At 44.1% G+C, this 15,956-nt stretch overlaps 1 protein-coding gene across 1 annotated transcript; it reads right to left on the reverse strand.

Annotated features, from left to right (window-relative positions):
- Window positions 1-1,415: 1,415 nt before the first annotated feature.
- Window positions 1,416-6,517, reverse strand: LOC140738014 (uncharacterized). Its single transcript, XM_073064985.1, has 2 exons — window positions 5,920-6,517; window positions 1,416-4,171 (listed from the first exon to the last, which is right to left on the reverse strand). Exons 1-2 carry the CDS (start codon window positions 6,469-6,471, stop codon window positions 4,025-4,027), a joined length of 699 nt encoding a protein of 232 aa, XP_072921086.1. The 5' UTR covers window positions 6,472-6,517; the 3' UTR covers window positions 1,416-4,024.
- Between the last annotated feature and the right edge of the window lie 9,439 nt (window positions 6,518-15,956).

Genomic DNA, 15,956 nt, shown 5'->3' on the forward strand with positions numbered 1-15,956 from the left:
AGAACAACTCAGAATCCCTCATTTCTGTGCTCTGATTTCTCCACTGTTCCCAGCCGGCGCCACATCAGCCATCAAAAGCAGTTTCAGTGCAGTGAGGTTTCCGTGGCTTAGCGTCAGGTGACCTCCAGTGAAGAGCTGCAGTTTAATCCTGGCTCCCGACACGGGAGCTGGTGGACGCTGCGACACGCAAGGTGTCTGCTAGCAAAACACCTGTCTGTATGTCGGGCAATTTGAACGATGGCGCCAGCGACCAATGACAATGTGTTGCATACAAGTCACAAAACAACCAGATGCTCTTCAAGCCAAGTTATGTCATTTGTTGTTAGGAAAATATATACATGTATACCGTCAAACTAGACAAAGCTCAGCAGTGCACTTCCAGATAGCACACAATAACGTATGAAAGGAAGGATAAAATCTACAGATAAAAGCCGTATACATGATGAAACTAAAGTGCATAAATTCAATATTGTATGGTACAGAACAGATTAACCGCTGACAGTTCAAATGTGATCGGGCCCCTTAATGGCCCGAGGGAAAATGGGGTTTCCTAACCATACTTGTTTTTGATGCATCTGAGTGTCCTGCTTGAGGTTATAAAATCAAAGAGGATGCTAGATTGATTGGTTTATTTAAGTTTTTACTACTTGCACGAGTTTATCAAGGAGCTTCAGCTCTGAACTGACTGTAATTGAGGCCTGTAACCATCGGGCTCCTGCACTGGCTTCACAGTTCCGTAGCTGTGGACTCTCTTTCGGGTTCTCTGTGGTTAGTGTTAATTGTTTTATATTGTGCACCCAACTTTGGCTGTTGAATGTTCTTCGTTGTGTGAGGTTTTCCTTTAAACCGGTTCTATTTGAGACTGCCTGCAAGAAGATGAATTTCAAAGTTGTAAAAAGTGCTCATACTTTGATAATACGTGTACTTTGATCTTCAAATAGCGACACCTATGAGCACGGATTACGTTTGCATCCTTGCTCCTGGGATGTCTCCTAAGCATTTACCTAAGGACATCTTCACACCCCAAATTTGCTGACATATGTAAAATTGGAAATTTCAAACCCAATTTTCAGTATATTTTTATGTTTATGATAAGAAAATAATTGACCCCTCTACCAAAACCGTGGTAATCTCCTCTGTACTATTCTCTCTGCCTTTGGGTACTATACCGTAGTATTGTTGCAGAGATGAATTCCATTCCGTGTTACAGCAGTATTTTCCCCAGTATTGGTGATAATCTTATTTTCTGACTGATAGATTCGGAAATCCATATGTACCAGCTCAACCACAACTCCCCATTCCTATTACTAATGGAAAGACAATTAACAAAACCGAATGCACTGTCGTTCAGCAATGGACACAGACACATACTTAAAGTTTTTGTTAATTAAATAAACGAAGGAAAACACAATCTCTATAATGAAATAAATAATTAGCAGAAGCATTTACTGCAATATGTTGGAAATTTGATGAGGCATGCACACGCATATAGTTCAGTCTCGCAATTAAATTATATGTTTTGATCACAATCCGAGCAGACAATTAACATATATAATTGCTATCATTGTCCAGTGATGCAATTAAGGTACTTTTTTATTCTGTTATGAATCAAACATTTGATTAAAGGAAATGCACTCAATGGCCGCTTCAATGGGTGTATTTGTACTCCTGCTCGTTATGCAAACATCTAATCAGCCCATCATGGTACAGCAACTCAATGCATAAAAGCACGCAGACATTGTCAAGAATGAGAATTGTCAAGTTCTCATCCAGAAAAAACATCAAAGTGGGGAGGAAATGTGATCTAAATGGCTTCCCCCATGGAATGATTGTTAGGCGTTTTGAGAATGTGAGAAACTGCTGATCTAGTATATTCACGCACATCAGTTTCCAGAGTTTATAGAGAATGGTGCGATAAGCAACAAAAATAAAGCAGAAATGCCTTGTTAATGAAGGAGCTCAGAGGACTGTGGTCAGTCGAGTACAAATTGCAGGAAGATGACCACTCAGTACCGTAGTGGAGTGTGTAAGAGCATCTCTGAACGTTCAGCACTTCGAACCATGGTGGATGGGTTGCAGTAGCAGAAGACCACGAACATAATCTCAGTGGCAACTAATAGTATTTCTATAATGAATTAGACAAATAAAATATATAAAAAGATAAGCGGTTAAAATGCTTATGGAGTGCTTGCTTTTATAGTCGAGAAATTGAGTTCAAAAGTCAAGAGGTCATGTTACAAATTTATGAAATTCTGGTTAGGTCTTATTGGAGTATTGCACATAGTTCTGCTGGTTCTACTATAGGAAGGATATTGAGGCTTTGCAAAGAGAGCAGAAAAGCCTTATCAGGGTGCTGCCTGGTTTAGAGGACATGTGCTATCGTAAGAGGCTGGATAAACTTGGGTTGTTTTCGCTTCGGCAGGTTTATAAGATTATGGGAAGCAGAGATAGTGAAGACTCTGCTTCCCAGGGTTAAAATTTTCTAACACCAGAGGACATTCATCGAAAGAGAAGAGGGCAGATTCAAGGGGAAGGCGAGGGTTAAGTTTTGTACTCAGAGTCATGGATGCCTGAAATGTGCTGCCCGGTATAGTGGTAGAGGAATATACATTGGAGACTTGTAAGAGACGTTTAGACAGGCACATGGAGGTAAGGAAGATGGAGGGATATGTAGGTAGGAGGGATTAGTGCTTGGGTTTTATTGATTTACTCTTTAGCTGGTTCAGCACAACATTGTCGATCTAATGGCCTGTTCCTGCGCTGTTCTGTTCTCTGCTGTATTATCTTTGTCGGTAATAATTCAGAGATTTGCTTAAAGAATGAATGTTTGATAGTTAGATTTCGAGGCCTATTTTATATAGAGTCTATCTGTTAAGTAAAGGCACATTCCCCATTTTGCCATGATCTGTGTCGATTAGGAAATTGCTTTGGGAAGTTACAACTATATTATTATAAAATTTGGTACATTATTATAAAAATTGTTATATTATTAAAATTTGGCATAGTTATAAACAAACTATCTACCAACGAAATTAATTTTATCATATTAGATGCATGAACAATATTGAATTTGCCAAATTTCCTTTGGGTGCGTATTCCAGCGGACATTTTTGAAGAAAATATGATTTCGGTATTTTCTTTGTATTCATGGAATCAACAGCTTTGTCACGACTCCAGTTCACTTTCGGGGACCTGCGTCTGATGGCAACTCTCAGCCAGTTGGTGAACCAAGTTAAATGGGAGCTATTCAGTCCTGAGGCTTTATAAGGAATTTATCAGGTGGAACTTAGCGGATTGTGAGCAGGTCCAGCCCGCTTATCTAAGAAAGGATGTATTGGCATTGAGACGATGCAGAGCAGGTTCATGAGAATTATTCTGGGAATGAAATGTTTATGTATGGGGTGCGTTTGACCGTTTTAAGCCTGTATTGTCTGGAGTATGGCAAACAATGGAGGTGTGGGGTGGGATGTATCATTGAAACAGATTAAAAAAGGAAAGGCCTACATAGGGTGGACGTGGAGCGGAGGTTTCCTATAATGGGAAAATCTGTGACCACAGGATACACTAACAAAATAGGCTTCCCTTTAGAACAGACCCGAGAAGGTATTTCTTTAGACAGAGAGTCTATGGAGCTCACTGCCACCGACAGCTGTGGAAGTCAAGTCATTGAGTATATTTCAAGCAGAGGTTCGTAAGTTCCTGTTTAATAAGAGCGTCAAAGTTCACTGCAGTAGGCAAAAGAATGGAGTCAAGGGGTATAAAAATCAGACATGATGGAAATGACGCAGCAGCTCGATGGACTGAATGGCCTAAATTAGCTTCTATGCCTTATGGTCTTATGGGATTATGTTTATTGTGGCTTTTGTTGTTTCGGGTTGGAAGAGGGGTTGTGTTTGTTTGAGAGTTGTGGGGGCAATAAGACCATCCCAGTCTTATCAAGTTCTTCACTTCATTTCGACTGGTCCACATGAGGACGGATGGGTTTCGACATCTGAGTTCAGTTTCAGTATTCTCCTGTGTTTGGTCAGCGCTGTTCCCCAGTTTGAATGTCTTCCATTTCCGTCTCTTCCTCGGATTTCGCCTCTCTCTCGTCAGGACAAATAAACTCAGGTAAAAACTGCAAAATTACCAGGAACATCAACGTCGACACCAGTACAATTCCGCCGAACATCTGTAAGGATAAAAGCATCATATCATGAGAAACAGCAAACCATTCGGTCCCCTAAGCCAAACTATCCATCAGTAAGTTCGTTGCTGGTCTTTTACTCTAGTGTCACTGTCTTCAATTAACCTATACTCTTTCTGGTGAATAGTTCGCCACCTAAATAGTAAATGTTTTCTTTCCCCACAGACGCTATCTGACCAGTTGAGCTTTTCCAACGACCCTGTTTTATTGCAGATTTCAACGAAAGCAGAATTTTTAAAATTAATATGCCCTTGCCTTATTATGTGCGAGAAGGATTGCAACTAGTGGAGCACTGTCCTCGCCCCCCTGAGCTATCTGCCAGCCTAGTCATCAGATGGGAGCCCAAGCACAGGAGGATGAACCCTGGGCGCCCTCCCAAGACTATGGTCAACACGCCCCTGGAAGTTAGCGACACGGCTAATGTAGGTGAACTTAACACACTGATGAAGGAGAGGCGAGAGCGGAGAGTACGCCATCGTGCCCAACGCCGGCCCTCTAGGCCTGAGTCGACGTCGTAGGAGTAGTAGTAGTAGTAATTATGCGCGGTTTTGGGCAGCTACCTATAGGAAAGAGTACAGAGAAAAATTACAATTTCTAGGTCTTCAAGTTCCGGTACAACATCCTTGTAAATTTCCTCTGTACTCGTTCATGTAGGTAGGTTGAATAGGTTAAAACTTTATTCCTAGGAACGTAGAAGAATGAGAGGAGAATTGAATGCAAACAGGCTTTTCAGCTGAGGTTTTGTGAGACTAAAAGTAGAGATCCTGGGTTAAAGGGAAAAGTTAAAATGTTGAGGATGAACATGAGAGGAAACCTCTTTACTCAGAGGGCGATGGGAGAGTGGAACAAGCTGCCAGTGAAGCGTGGATGTGGGTCAATTTCAACATTTACGAGACGTTTGGGTAAGTACACTATGGGAGGAGAACAGAGGACTATGAACCTGGTGCAGGTCGATCGGACAAAGCAGAATAATAGTTTGGTACCTACTAGATGGGCCACATGTCCTGTTTCTCTGATGTAGTGTTATATAACTCTATTCTGCCTGGAGATTTCTATTATACTCCAAAATCTATGGACCCCCTCACCTGAATACCTCTAGTCTCCACAATTCTACGGGAGAAGAAGTTTATTCTCGGTTTGGCACCCAACAAAAGACCCCTCCATTTGAGTAGGACTTTAGGTCCCGAGCAAGAGAAACGTGATTTTCACATCTCCTCTGTTGAGTACGTTAAGTATTTAGTGCCCAAGCTGTGCCATTTTATTTGTGCATACGGCAAGGCAACTGATACTTCCAGGCCACGCAATATACCCAATAAACCTAATAACCCGTACATCTTGGGAATGCGAGAAGCACGGGTCACAGGGAGAAAGGACCAATTCCTTGCAGACTGCCGCGGAACTGAAATCGGGTCGCTGGTTATACTGTTACGCTAACCGCTCCGCGACCTTGCCACCCCTAAATTTGATTGTATATAATTGCACCGCTACTTTCCACAGACTGAACCGGCCAAAATTGTGAGGGAGAAACATCCGAAAATTCTGGCCGGTGGGACAAATTCTATAAGGGTATCTGCTTCAGACGCAGCCAGGGATTTTACGCTGGATATTTGGAACTTACCCGCCCTTTGGAAACCATGGACACTCATCGGGACATTAAAGATTCCGGGTTAAATCACGGCCTAAAGTTCTAATTTTTCTGCCACAGTTACTACATGTTATCTGAATTCACTCACCCGTGAGCGAAAGCAAAGGCTGCGGAGACGAGGCAGGATTTCTTCGGGACTAGAAGCACAAGACAAAGCGCAAATTTGACTGTCGACCGTCGCGTTGCTTGGCAGAATATATGCACAGGCGTAATAATCTCCGTCCGCGAGAAGAATGACGACCCACAGGACTGAAGGGACCGATATTTTCAGCAGTGTGTACAAGCAAAAGTAAAACTTTCTCATTTCGGTACTGAAGCGACTCTCCGAGCAACTTTGAAAATTCTCGCATCTGCAAGTGTGCGGGGAATCAAATCTGACCCGGCACGTAACGACTTTCCTCGCATCGGGTAACACCAGCAGACTGATCAGAAACAGCACGGACCCTGGGACACAGAAAGCGATGAGCGAGTAGCGACCATTCAGTTCAGGATCGCAGGGACAGCGGCTGTGCTCCTCCATTAGTCGCTGGGCTCCATAGAGGATTCCAGTTAAAATCGCATTTCCCGTCACCGACAATATGGAAGAAGTATTTTTGAGAAAGGTGTCTATCAGCATCTTGAAAGCGCCACCTAATACCATGACAGAGTCTTTGAGAGTCTGTTCCAACACTTAGCAAACTAAGCTTCACAGCAAATCAGTGGGCTCCGCAAGGTTAATAATATGATCCGGTAAGCTCCACCCATCCAACTCTGCTCGACTAAGCGCACCCTCCCCTCACACCTCTGTGAGTTCCGCACTCTGTTGGGTTCAAAGTGGTGTGGGCTATAGCCTCTCGAGATAACTCTTGGTCAGCCGTGAGCTGAAAAATGGCAGGGCATCCCAAAAGCATACGTCACATTGAAATCCAACTGGAAATTGCTTCCTAGTGCACAATTCTTTCTTGTTTTTTGCGGTTGTGGCACACAGCATCTTGTCTTAAGGCAATAGTATGCAGCTAGATACGTGCAGTGACCCAGCTGAATAAAACAGGATACCCATGAGCACTTTACACCCGGAAAGGTCCCCGTTACTCTTTTACTCATTGATTAAAGCAAATGTCCGCCTTGGTAGTTTTGGAAAAGAGTTGCCATGTCCATGATGAATTTAATGCAAGTAAGTTACAGAGTGGCCACTTTGTTAGGTTTCTCCGGTATATAATAAAGTGACATCTGAGTGTATGTTCGTGGTCTTCTGTTGCTGAAGCCCAGAACAAGGCTCGATCTGTTCTGCGTTCAGAGATGCTCTTCCGGACACCACCGTCGTAACGTGGTTATTTGACTTACCTGTCATAACGTGGTTATTTGAAGTCCAGATGCCACTTCTCAGTCCCAGTTCTGCATCGTGTCGATGTCCCACTGTAACCTCTTTCAACCCTCCAGACAACCATTCTGCAAGTTTGAACCAGTCTGCCGTTCTTCTCTGACAGCTCTCATTAACCCCTCCTCTGTGATATTTTTAGATGATCTTGATGAAGAAGTCGAAGGGTGGGTTAGTACATTTGCTGATAACACAAATGTTGGGGGTGTGGTGGACAGTCTGGAGGGTTGCCAGAGGCTACAGCGGGACATCGACAGGATGCAGAACTGGGATGAGAAGTGGCAGATGGACTTCAACCCAGATAAGTGTGAAGTTGTTCATTTTAATAGTCCAATTTGAATACAGAATATAATATAAAGGCTCAGGCTCAGGCTCTTGGCAGTGTGAGAGATCTTGGGGTCCGCATCGAAAGGACACTCAAAGCTGCTGCGCAGGCTGGCACTGTTGCTAAGAAGGTGTATGGTGTATTGGCTTTCATCAACCGTGGTATTGAGTTCAAGAGCCGTGAGGTGATGTTACAGCTGTATAAGACCTTGGTCAGACCCCACTAGGAGTACTGTGCTCAGTTCTGAACACCTCACTACAGGAAGGATATGGATAGTATAGAGAGAGTGCAGAGGAGATTTACAAGGATGTTGCCTGGAAAGGAGGGCGCACGTTAAGAGAATAGGTTGAGTGTACTTGGCCTTTTCTCCATGGAGCAACGGAGGATGAAAAGTGAACTGATCTAGGTGTATATTTGATGAGAGGCATTGATCATGTGGATAGCCAGAAGCTTTGTCAGGGCTGAAATGGTTAACACGATGGGGCATAGTTTTCAGGTGCTTGGAAATAGGCACCAAGGGGATGTCACAGGTAGGTTTTTATAACAGAGAGTGGCGGGTGCGTCGAATGCATTGCCAGCGGCGGTGGTGGAAGCGGTTACAATAGGGTCTTTTAAGAGCCACTTAGATAGGTACATAGAGCTTAGAAAAAGTAGAGGGCTATGCTCTAGGGAAATTCTAGGCAGTCTCTAGAGTAGGTTTCATGGACGGCAGAACATTGTGGGTCGAAGAGCTTGTAATCTACTATAAATTTCTATGGTATATGTTCTATACAAATCGGTTCTTTATGTCTATACATTTACAGTGTCAGTGCATTCTCTGTACAAGACATCAGGCCGCTCAACAGAGTTTCAAAATTGAATGTAAATTTATTATCAAAGTACGTTTATGTTACCAGATATTGCCCTCACGTTCATTTTTTTTGCAGGCAATCACATTAAAGCAAGTAAATACAACAGAACCAATGGAAAAGCTGCATACAAACAGAGACTGACTAAAACCCAATGTGCAAAAGAAGACTAAGCTTTGGTGATGAGATATTCTGTCCATAGTTTTTATGTCCTTCACCGGGGTCTCTCTCTCTCTCTCTCTCTCTCTCTCTCTCTCTCTCTCTCTCTCTCTCGCTCTCTCTCTCTCTCTCTCTCTCTCACTCTCTCTCTCTCTCTCTCTCTCTCTCTCTCTCTTCCTCCCCTCTCGTGTGTCTGTCTGTCTCACTTTTGTTTGTCTGTCTCTCTGTTTCTGCCTCTCTCCTTCTCCCGTCCTCCCTCCCTCCCTCACTCTCTCTCTCTTTCTCCCTCCCTCTCCCTCTCCCTCTCCCACTCTCCCTCGACTCTCTCTCTCACACACACACACAGAGAAACACGTACACACATGGAGCGAGTTTCGCTCTTACTACAAATCAGGAAACCTCCATCCCTCTGTTGATGCCACAGAGTGACAGCCCAACAACTGTGGGACCTTTCACAGTGCTGAACTGAAGTTGCTCTTTTGTGAAATAATATTTTTAATCATCATTGTAACTGTCCTTTCTGGAAAATACTGGCTTTGTTGAAACGATGTAACGGAACTTGATTGTACAGAAAATTCGTTCTGGTGTTGAATGCAGTGTCCATGGCTATACGGCGAAAATGCATATAGGCTGAATGATCGGTACTCTATTCTGTCCTTTGATTCTCCGATATCCATTTTGAGTTCTGGGCTCCGACATCATGAATTCTCAGAACATGTACAGGACATTGAAACCAATGTTCCTCCAGGAGTCAGTCCCAGGCTTTGGTTTGGTCTTGTCTGTGGCGCAGTATAGGAGATGTCCAAAGAACAAAGCAAGTCCTCTTACATTGGGCCCCATACAGTATCTCAGAAAGGATGTGTTGACACTGGGGAGAGTTCAGAGCAGGTCCACGAGAATTATTCTGCGAACGAAGTGGTTAACCTATGAGGAGCGCTCACTGGAATTTAGAAGAATGCGCAGGGGATCATTGAAACCAATAGAATAGGGTGGATGCGTAGAGGATGTTTCCTCTGGTGGGGGGTATACAGAACTAGAGAGCACAACCTCAAGGTGTCATTTTAGAAGAAAGGTAAAGAGTATTTTTTCACCAGAGAGTAGTGAGTGAATCAATCTGTGGAATGCTCTGTCACAGACTGCGTTGGAGGCCAAGTCCGTGGGTAGATTTAAGGCGGAAGTTTATAGTTTCCTGATGGATCAGGGCATGAAATGTTATGGCGAGAAGGCAAGTGTGTGGAGTTGAGTGAGATCCGGGATCAGCCATGATGGAATGGTGGAGCAGGTTCGATGGGCTGAATGGGCTAATTATGTTCCTACGTCTTATGGTCATGATATTTACAATGATGAGTAAGCATGTTTTAAAAAGGGGGAGCCCATTGTTCATTTTACCACAGTTATTCAGTTGTGTCTCCCTGACGTTAGCCGTGGGTTTGAAGTTCCCTAATTTTTCCTGAGAAGGAAACTAGTTTTGTGAGTGTACGTGTTGCTGCACGAAATATTTTAAAATTTGTTCCGTGTTCTCTTCTGATTCAGCAACAACAGACATTCGCAAAAAGAAAAGGTACTATACATGTGCTAAAGGTTATAGAAAAAAAAATAAGGATTATATTAAAATTTGAATGCAGGAAGAAGGAACAATACTCAATAAAATAAGAAGGAAAATAATACTTATCAGCCAATCAAGGAGCCGGAGAGAACCTTGGGCGTCCAGCATCCTTCCTTCCTTCTCTCTCTCTCTCTCTCTCTCTCTCTCTCTCTCTCTCTCTCTCTCTCTCTCTCTCTCTCTCTCTCTCATCTCTCTCTCTCTCTCTCTCCTCTCTCTCTCTCTCTCTCTCTCTCTCTTACAGAAAATGCACTGCAATCTTACAAGTGCCCTGCACACCGTGTAGCCAAAGCTGCCAACGAATCACTGGCACCCGCCTACCTGCCATCATATACACATATACAGAATGGTGCCAGAAAAGGGCCCGTAACAGCATGAAGATTCCCGCTAACCCTGCTCATGGAATGTTTGTCTCGCTCTCACGGGGAGAAGGCTACACAGCATTCACGCCAGGACCACCAGACTCAAAAGCAGTTACTAAGGCTGCTCAAAGCCTGCACCTACTGACCCATCCTTCCATACACCCACCAGCATTACTTTATCATTTCCTGTTAGTCGCTTTATGTACAGATACTCCTATGCCCAGCGTCACTTTATGGATATGCAGTCAACCTATGTATTGAAGTTAACATACAATTATACTTATTGTGCTTTTAGTTTTGCATAATTTATCTCACTGTTGTTCTGTGTGCTGCATCAGATCCGAAGGAACAGTTATTTCGTTGTACTTTACACTTACATACTGGAAATGACAATAAATTATATTGGAAGGAACGACGCTGTATCCACGCCAGACCGACTAGGCTCGAAAGCGGTTACTTCCCCCTAGGCTTCAGACTGATGAACACCGTCCATTAAAGCCCACCCCACTATCCACTACCACAACAACGTACACATCCTTTATCTTTAGATTATGGGCCTACAATCAGACTACAGTTTCTTATGATACATCGTACCGAAGGAACTATAATCTCGTTCTCCTTTACACTCGTATGCTGAGGAATAATGAGGCTCGAATGTCGAATTATAACATAACTCTTTACACAGCAAGAAAATCATAATGCAAGTTCCACATGGTTAATAAAACTCATGCCACAAGAGAGGCCTACCCGCAATCGCCAAACCTCTCGCTTGAGATAGCAAACTGAAATAAATCCTGCAGCAAGCACAACTAATATTTCGATTACAGCAAGCGGCGAGAGAATTTCACGCTTGGGGCGTATTTCAATGTTTGCTCACCAACTCCAGAAATAGCCGGCCTCTCAGATCCTTCTCAATTTCTCGGTTCATCCTCTCTGTAGATCCATTCATGTATCACCCGCTCCCAATGTACATGTTATCAATTTCTGAATTAGGAATGGGAGATAATTCCGGTTTTCCAAGTTTTCACAACTTCTCATTCCATTCCTCGACTCTGACATTCAAATGTGATATTCAATACTTCGCCATTGAGGCCTGGCGTAATCACCGTTTTCGTTATATTAATCGAAGTGGTCAAACCTTGGATTAAGCGGATGTGATCGGCAAGTGGAGCAACTAATTTCCTTCTCATCATGCTAAAGGTGATGCATAATGGTAAGACTCTTGGCAGTGCGGAGGATCAGGAAGATCTTGGTGCCCGAATCCATAGGACGCTCAAAGCAGCTGAGCAGGTTGACTCTGTGGTTAAGAAGGTGTATGGAGCATTGGCCTTCATCAACCGTGGGATTGATTTTAAGTATTGAGAGGTAATGTTACAGCTGTATAGGACCCTGGTCAGACCCCACTTGGAGTGCTGTGCTCAGTTCTGGTCCCTCACTACAGGAAGGATGTGGAAGCTATAGAAAGGGCGCAGAGGAGATTTATAAAGATGTTGCCTGAATTGAGGAGCATGCCTTATGAGAATAGGTTGAGTGAACTCAGCCTTTTCTCCTTGGAGCGACAGAGGATGAGAGGTGACCTGATAGAGGTGTACAAGACGATGAGAGGCATTGATCGTGTAGATAGTCAGAGGCTTTTTCCCAGGGATGAAATGGTTGGCACAAGAGGACACAGGTTTAAGGTGCTGGGGAGTAGGTACAGAGGAGATGTTAGGGGTAAGTCTTTTACTCAGAGAGTGGTGAGTGCGTGGAATGGGCTGCCGGCAATTGTGGTGGAGGTGGATAGCATAGGGTCTTTTAAGAGGTTTTTAGACAGGTAGATGGAACTTAGTGAAATAGAGGGCTATAGTTAAGCCTAGTAATTTCTACGGCAGGGACATGTTCGGCACAACTTTGTGGACCGAGGGGGCTGTATTGTGCTGTAGGTTTTCTATGTTTCGATAATGATTCCCTGCAGTCAGATCGACTGGCCTACTATTATTATAATTGGTGCACCTACAGTCTCTCACAAACGTTGCTAACATTTCCACCGGACAAGCTCAACATATACATGATTATGGCATTTGTTCCACTGCATCGCAGCTGATGTGCTACCCTTAACGGTGGCATGGTTAGATGGAGTCTGTGATGCTGCCTTTCGTCCTCTCTCAGACGTCCCTGTATTGCGTACCTAGATCTGGTGGGACGTCTTAGTATCGCTTTATGCCAGCATGTTTAATGAAGTGGCCACAATATAATACCTCCGGCTAACCTGAATATTCTCAATCAATTCCTGGAGGCATTTGTTTGTAATCCAGGCTGGTACCTGGTGTAGTGCTAATAGGAGAATACCTCTCCGTACCCGCACCAACATCCTGTTGGAACATTCCTTGCAGACTTATAGTCGTGACGCATTGCCCATTCTGTCAATGAATGGATTAACAGTTTCCTGATAGGGTTTCACTACCTTCAGACCTTCAGTGGTCAACCGGGTAGTGTCTTCGCCCATTTCCGTTGTCGACACCGACCCCGGATTGCTATCCAAATCACCGCTAAGCATGATTTCCAATCGTTCTACATGTGCTCTAATTCTATCGCATCTATAGGATGAATGGGACAATCTGGCCGCATGATCGGCTCCTAATAATTCCATTAACCTCTCGCTTGCAGCCCAGGCCAGTTGCTTGCTTTGAGAGAAGGTCTGCCTGATACTCATGATTAAAATACTGAGCATTATGCAGACGTTCAATGGTAAGTATCCAAACCAGTCAAATTTAAACTGGCTGCATATTAAAAGTAAGCTTTATTTGTCACAAAAAGCACGGAAACATACAGCGAAAAGCGTCGTTTCGGTCAGGACAAAACAGCGAGAATTGTGCTAGGCAGCCCGCAAGGTGTCGCTACGCTTTCTAACATAGGAGGCCCGCACTTCACCAGCCCTAACTCGTACGTCTTTGGAATGTGAGGTAACCTGGAGAAAACCCACGTAATGACAGAAAAAACGGACAAATTCCTTACAGAGAGCAGGGGGAATAGAACCCCCAGCTTACAGCTGGAACGTTAACTGCCTCGTTACTGAGAAGGCCAGCTCAGTGCGTCACGACCAGGCCAACGGTACTAGTAGCAGTATATTTGTCGTCACATATGGGAAACATATAACCTATGATAGATAGATAGATAGATAGATAGATAGATAGATAGATAGATAGATAGATAGATAGATAGATAGATAGATAGATAGATAGATAGATAGATAGATAGATAGATAGATAGATAGATAGATAGATAGATAGATAGATAGATAGATAGATAGATACTTTATTCATCCCCATGGGGAAATTCAACTTTTTTTTTCCAATGTCCCATACACTTGTTGTAGCAAAACTAATTACATACAATACTTAACTCAGTAAAAAATATGATATGCATCTAAATCACTATCTCAAAAAGCATTAATAATAGCTTTAAAAAAGTTCTTAAGTCCTGGCGGTTGAATTGTAAAGCCTAATGGCATTCGGGAGTATTGATCTCTTCATCCTGTCTGAGGAGCATTGCATCGATAGTAACCTGTCTCTGAAACTGCTTCTCTGTCTCTGGATGGTGCTATGTAGAGGATGTTCAGAGTTTTCCATAATTGACCGTAGCCTACTCAGCGCCCTTCGCTCAGCTACCGATGTTAAACTCTCCAGCACTTTGCCCACGACAGAGCCCGCCTTCCTTACCAGCTTATTAAGACGTGAGGCGTCCCTCTTCTTAATGCTTCCTCCCCAACACGCCACCACAAAGAAGAGGGCGCTCTCCACAACTGACCTTTAGAACATCTTCAGCATCTCACTACAGACATTGAATGACGCCAACCTTCTAAGGAAGTACAGTCGACTCTGTGTCTTCCTGCACAAGGCATCTGTGTTGGCAGTCCAGTCTAGCTTCTCGTCTAACTGTACTCCCAGATACTTGTAGGTCTTAACCTGCTCCACACATTCTCCATTAATGATCACTGGCTCCATATGAGGCCTAGATCTCCTAAAGTCCACCACCATCTCCTTGGTCTTGGTGATATTGAGACGCAGGTAGTTTGAGTTGCACCATATCACAAAGTCCTGTATCAGTTTCCTATACTCCTCCTCCTGTCCATTCCTGACACACCCCACTATGGCCGTGTCATCAGCGAACTTCTGCACATGGCAGGACTCTGAGTCATATTGGAAGTCTGATGTGTACAGGGTGAACAGGACTGGAGAGAGTACGGTTCCCCTGCGGCGCTCCTGTGCTGCTGACCACCGTGTCAGACCTACAGTCTCCCAACCGCACATACTGAGGTCTATCTGTCAAGTAGTCCACTATCCAATCCACCATGTGAGAGTCTACTCCCATCTCCGTTAGTTTGTGCCTTAAGATCTTGGGCTGGATGGTGTTAAAGGCACTAGAGAAGTCAAGGAATGTAATCCTCACAGCACAACTGACCCCATCTAGGTGAGAGAGTGATTTGTGCAGCAGATACGTGATAGCATCCTCCACTCCCACCTTCTCCTTATACGCAAACTGAAGAGGATCCTGGGCGTGCCTGGTTTGTGGCCTCAGATTCTGTATTATCAGCCGCTCCATGGTCTTCATCACGTGCGACGTCAAGGCAACAGGTCTGAAGTCATTCAACTCCTTTGGTTGTGGTTTCTTCGGTACCGGGACAATACAGGATGTTTTCCACTGTCTGGGTACTCTTCTCTGCTCCAGGCTCATGTTGAAGATGCGCTGTAGTGGTTCTCCCAGCTCAGTCGCACAGGCCCTCAGTAATCGTGGGGAAACTCCATCCGGTCCCAGCCGCCTTGCTGGTACAGATCTTCCTCAGTTGACCTTCCACCTGTGCAGCCGTAATCCTGGGCGTGGGCAAGGTCTCCTGTGAGTGGCAATTTTCCTGTAAGGAAGTAAGCCTGGTGTGGATTTCTGCGGTGAGGATGAGATTGAGCTGTCGAACCTGTTGAAGAAGTTGTTCAGCTGGTTCGCCTTCTCCACATCTCCACTTATGTTCGCCCCCCGCTTTGCACCGCATCCGGGTGATGATCTTCATCCCATCCCACAACTCCTTCATGCTTTTTTTCCGCAGCTTTTTTTCTAGCTTCCTCCTATACTGCTCCTTTGCCCCCCTTATCTGTACTCTGAGTTCCTTCTGAACTCTTTTAAGCTCCAACCGATCACCATCTTTAAAGGCCCTCTTCTTCTGGTTTAGGAGGCCTTTGATGTCACTAGTTACATGATGATCTTCGATGGACTGAAATTCTTTGCATAAAAAGCACGCCTTCACTAATGGGCACAGTGATGAAGACTGGCATAGAGAACCGAACAATATCTTTCATCAGAATGCGAGATTCCTCAGCTTCGAAACTACTCTTCCAAACCATTCGCAACGAATAATTTTACAGATTGTGTTTTTGGGAAATATGAGACACACTATACTTTGAAACTAATGAGGTGTAATTCTGCCTGCCATGGAGGTCAGG

The sequence above is a fragment of the Hemitrygon akajei genome, chromosome 2 (genome assembly GCF_048418815.1).
Source record: "Hemitrygon akajei chromosome 2, sHemAka1.3, whole genome shotgun sequence".
Lineage (NCBI taxonomy): Eukaryota > Metazoa > Chordata > Chondrichthyes > Myliobatiformes > Dasyatidae > Hemitrygon > Hemitrygon akajei.

Bases quoted from the DNA above. Each gene is read 5' to 3' on its own strand.
- LOC140738014 (XM_073064985.1), bottom strand. From the start codon at position 6,471: ATGGTATTAGGTGGCGCTTTCAAGATGCTGATAGACACCTTTCTCAAA. The intron at 4,172-5,919 runs GTGAGTGAATTC...TTATCCTTACAG, and splicing joins GCCTTTGCTTTCGCTCACGG to ATGTTCGGCGGAATTGTACT.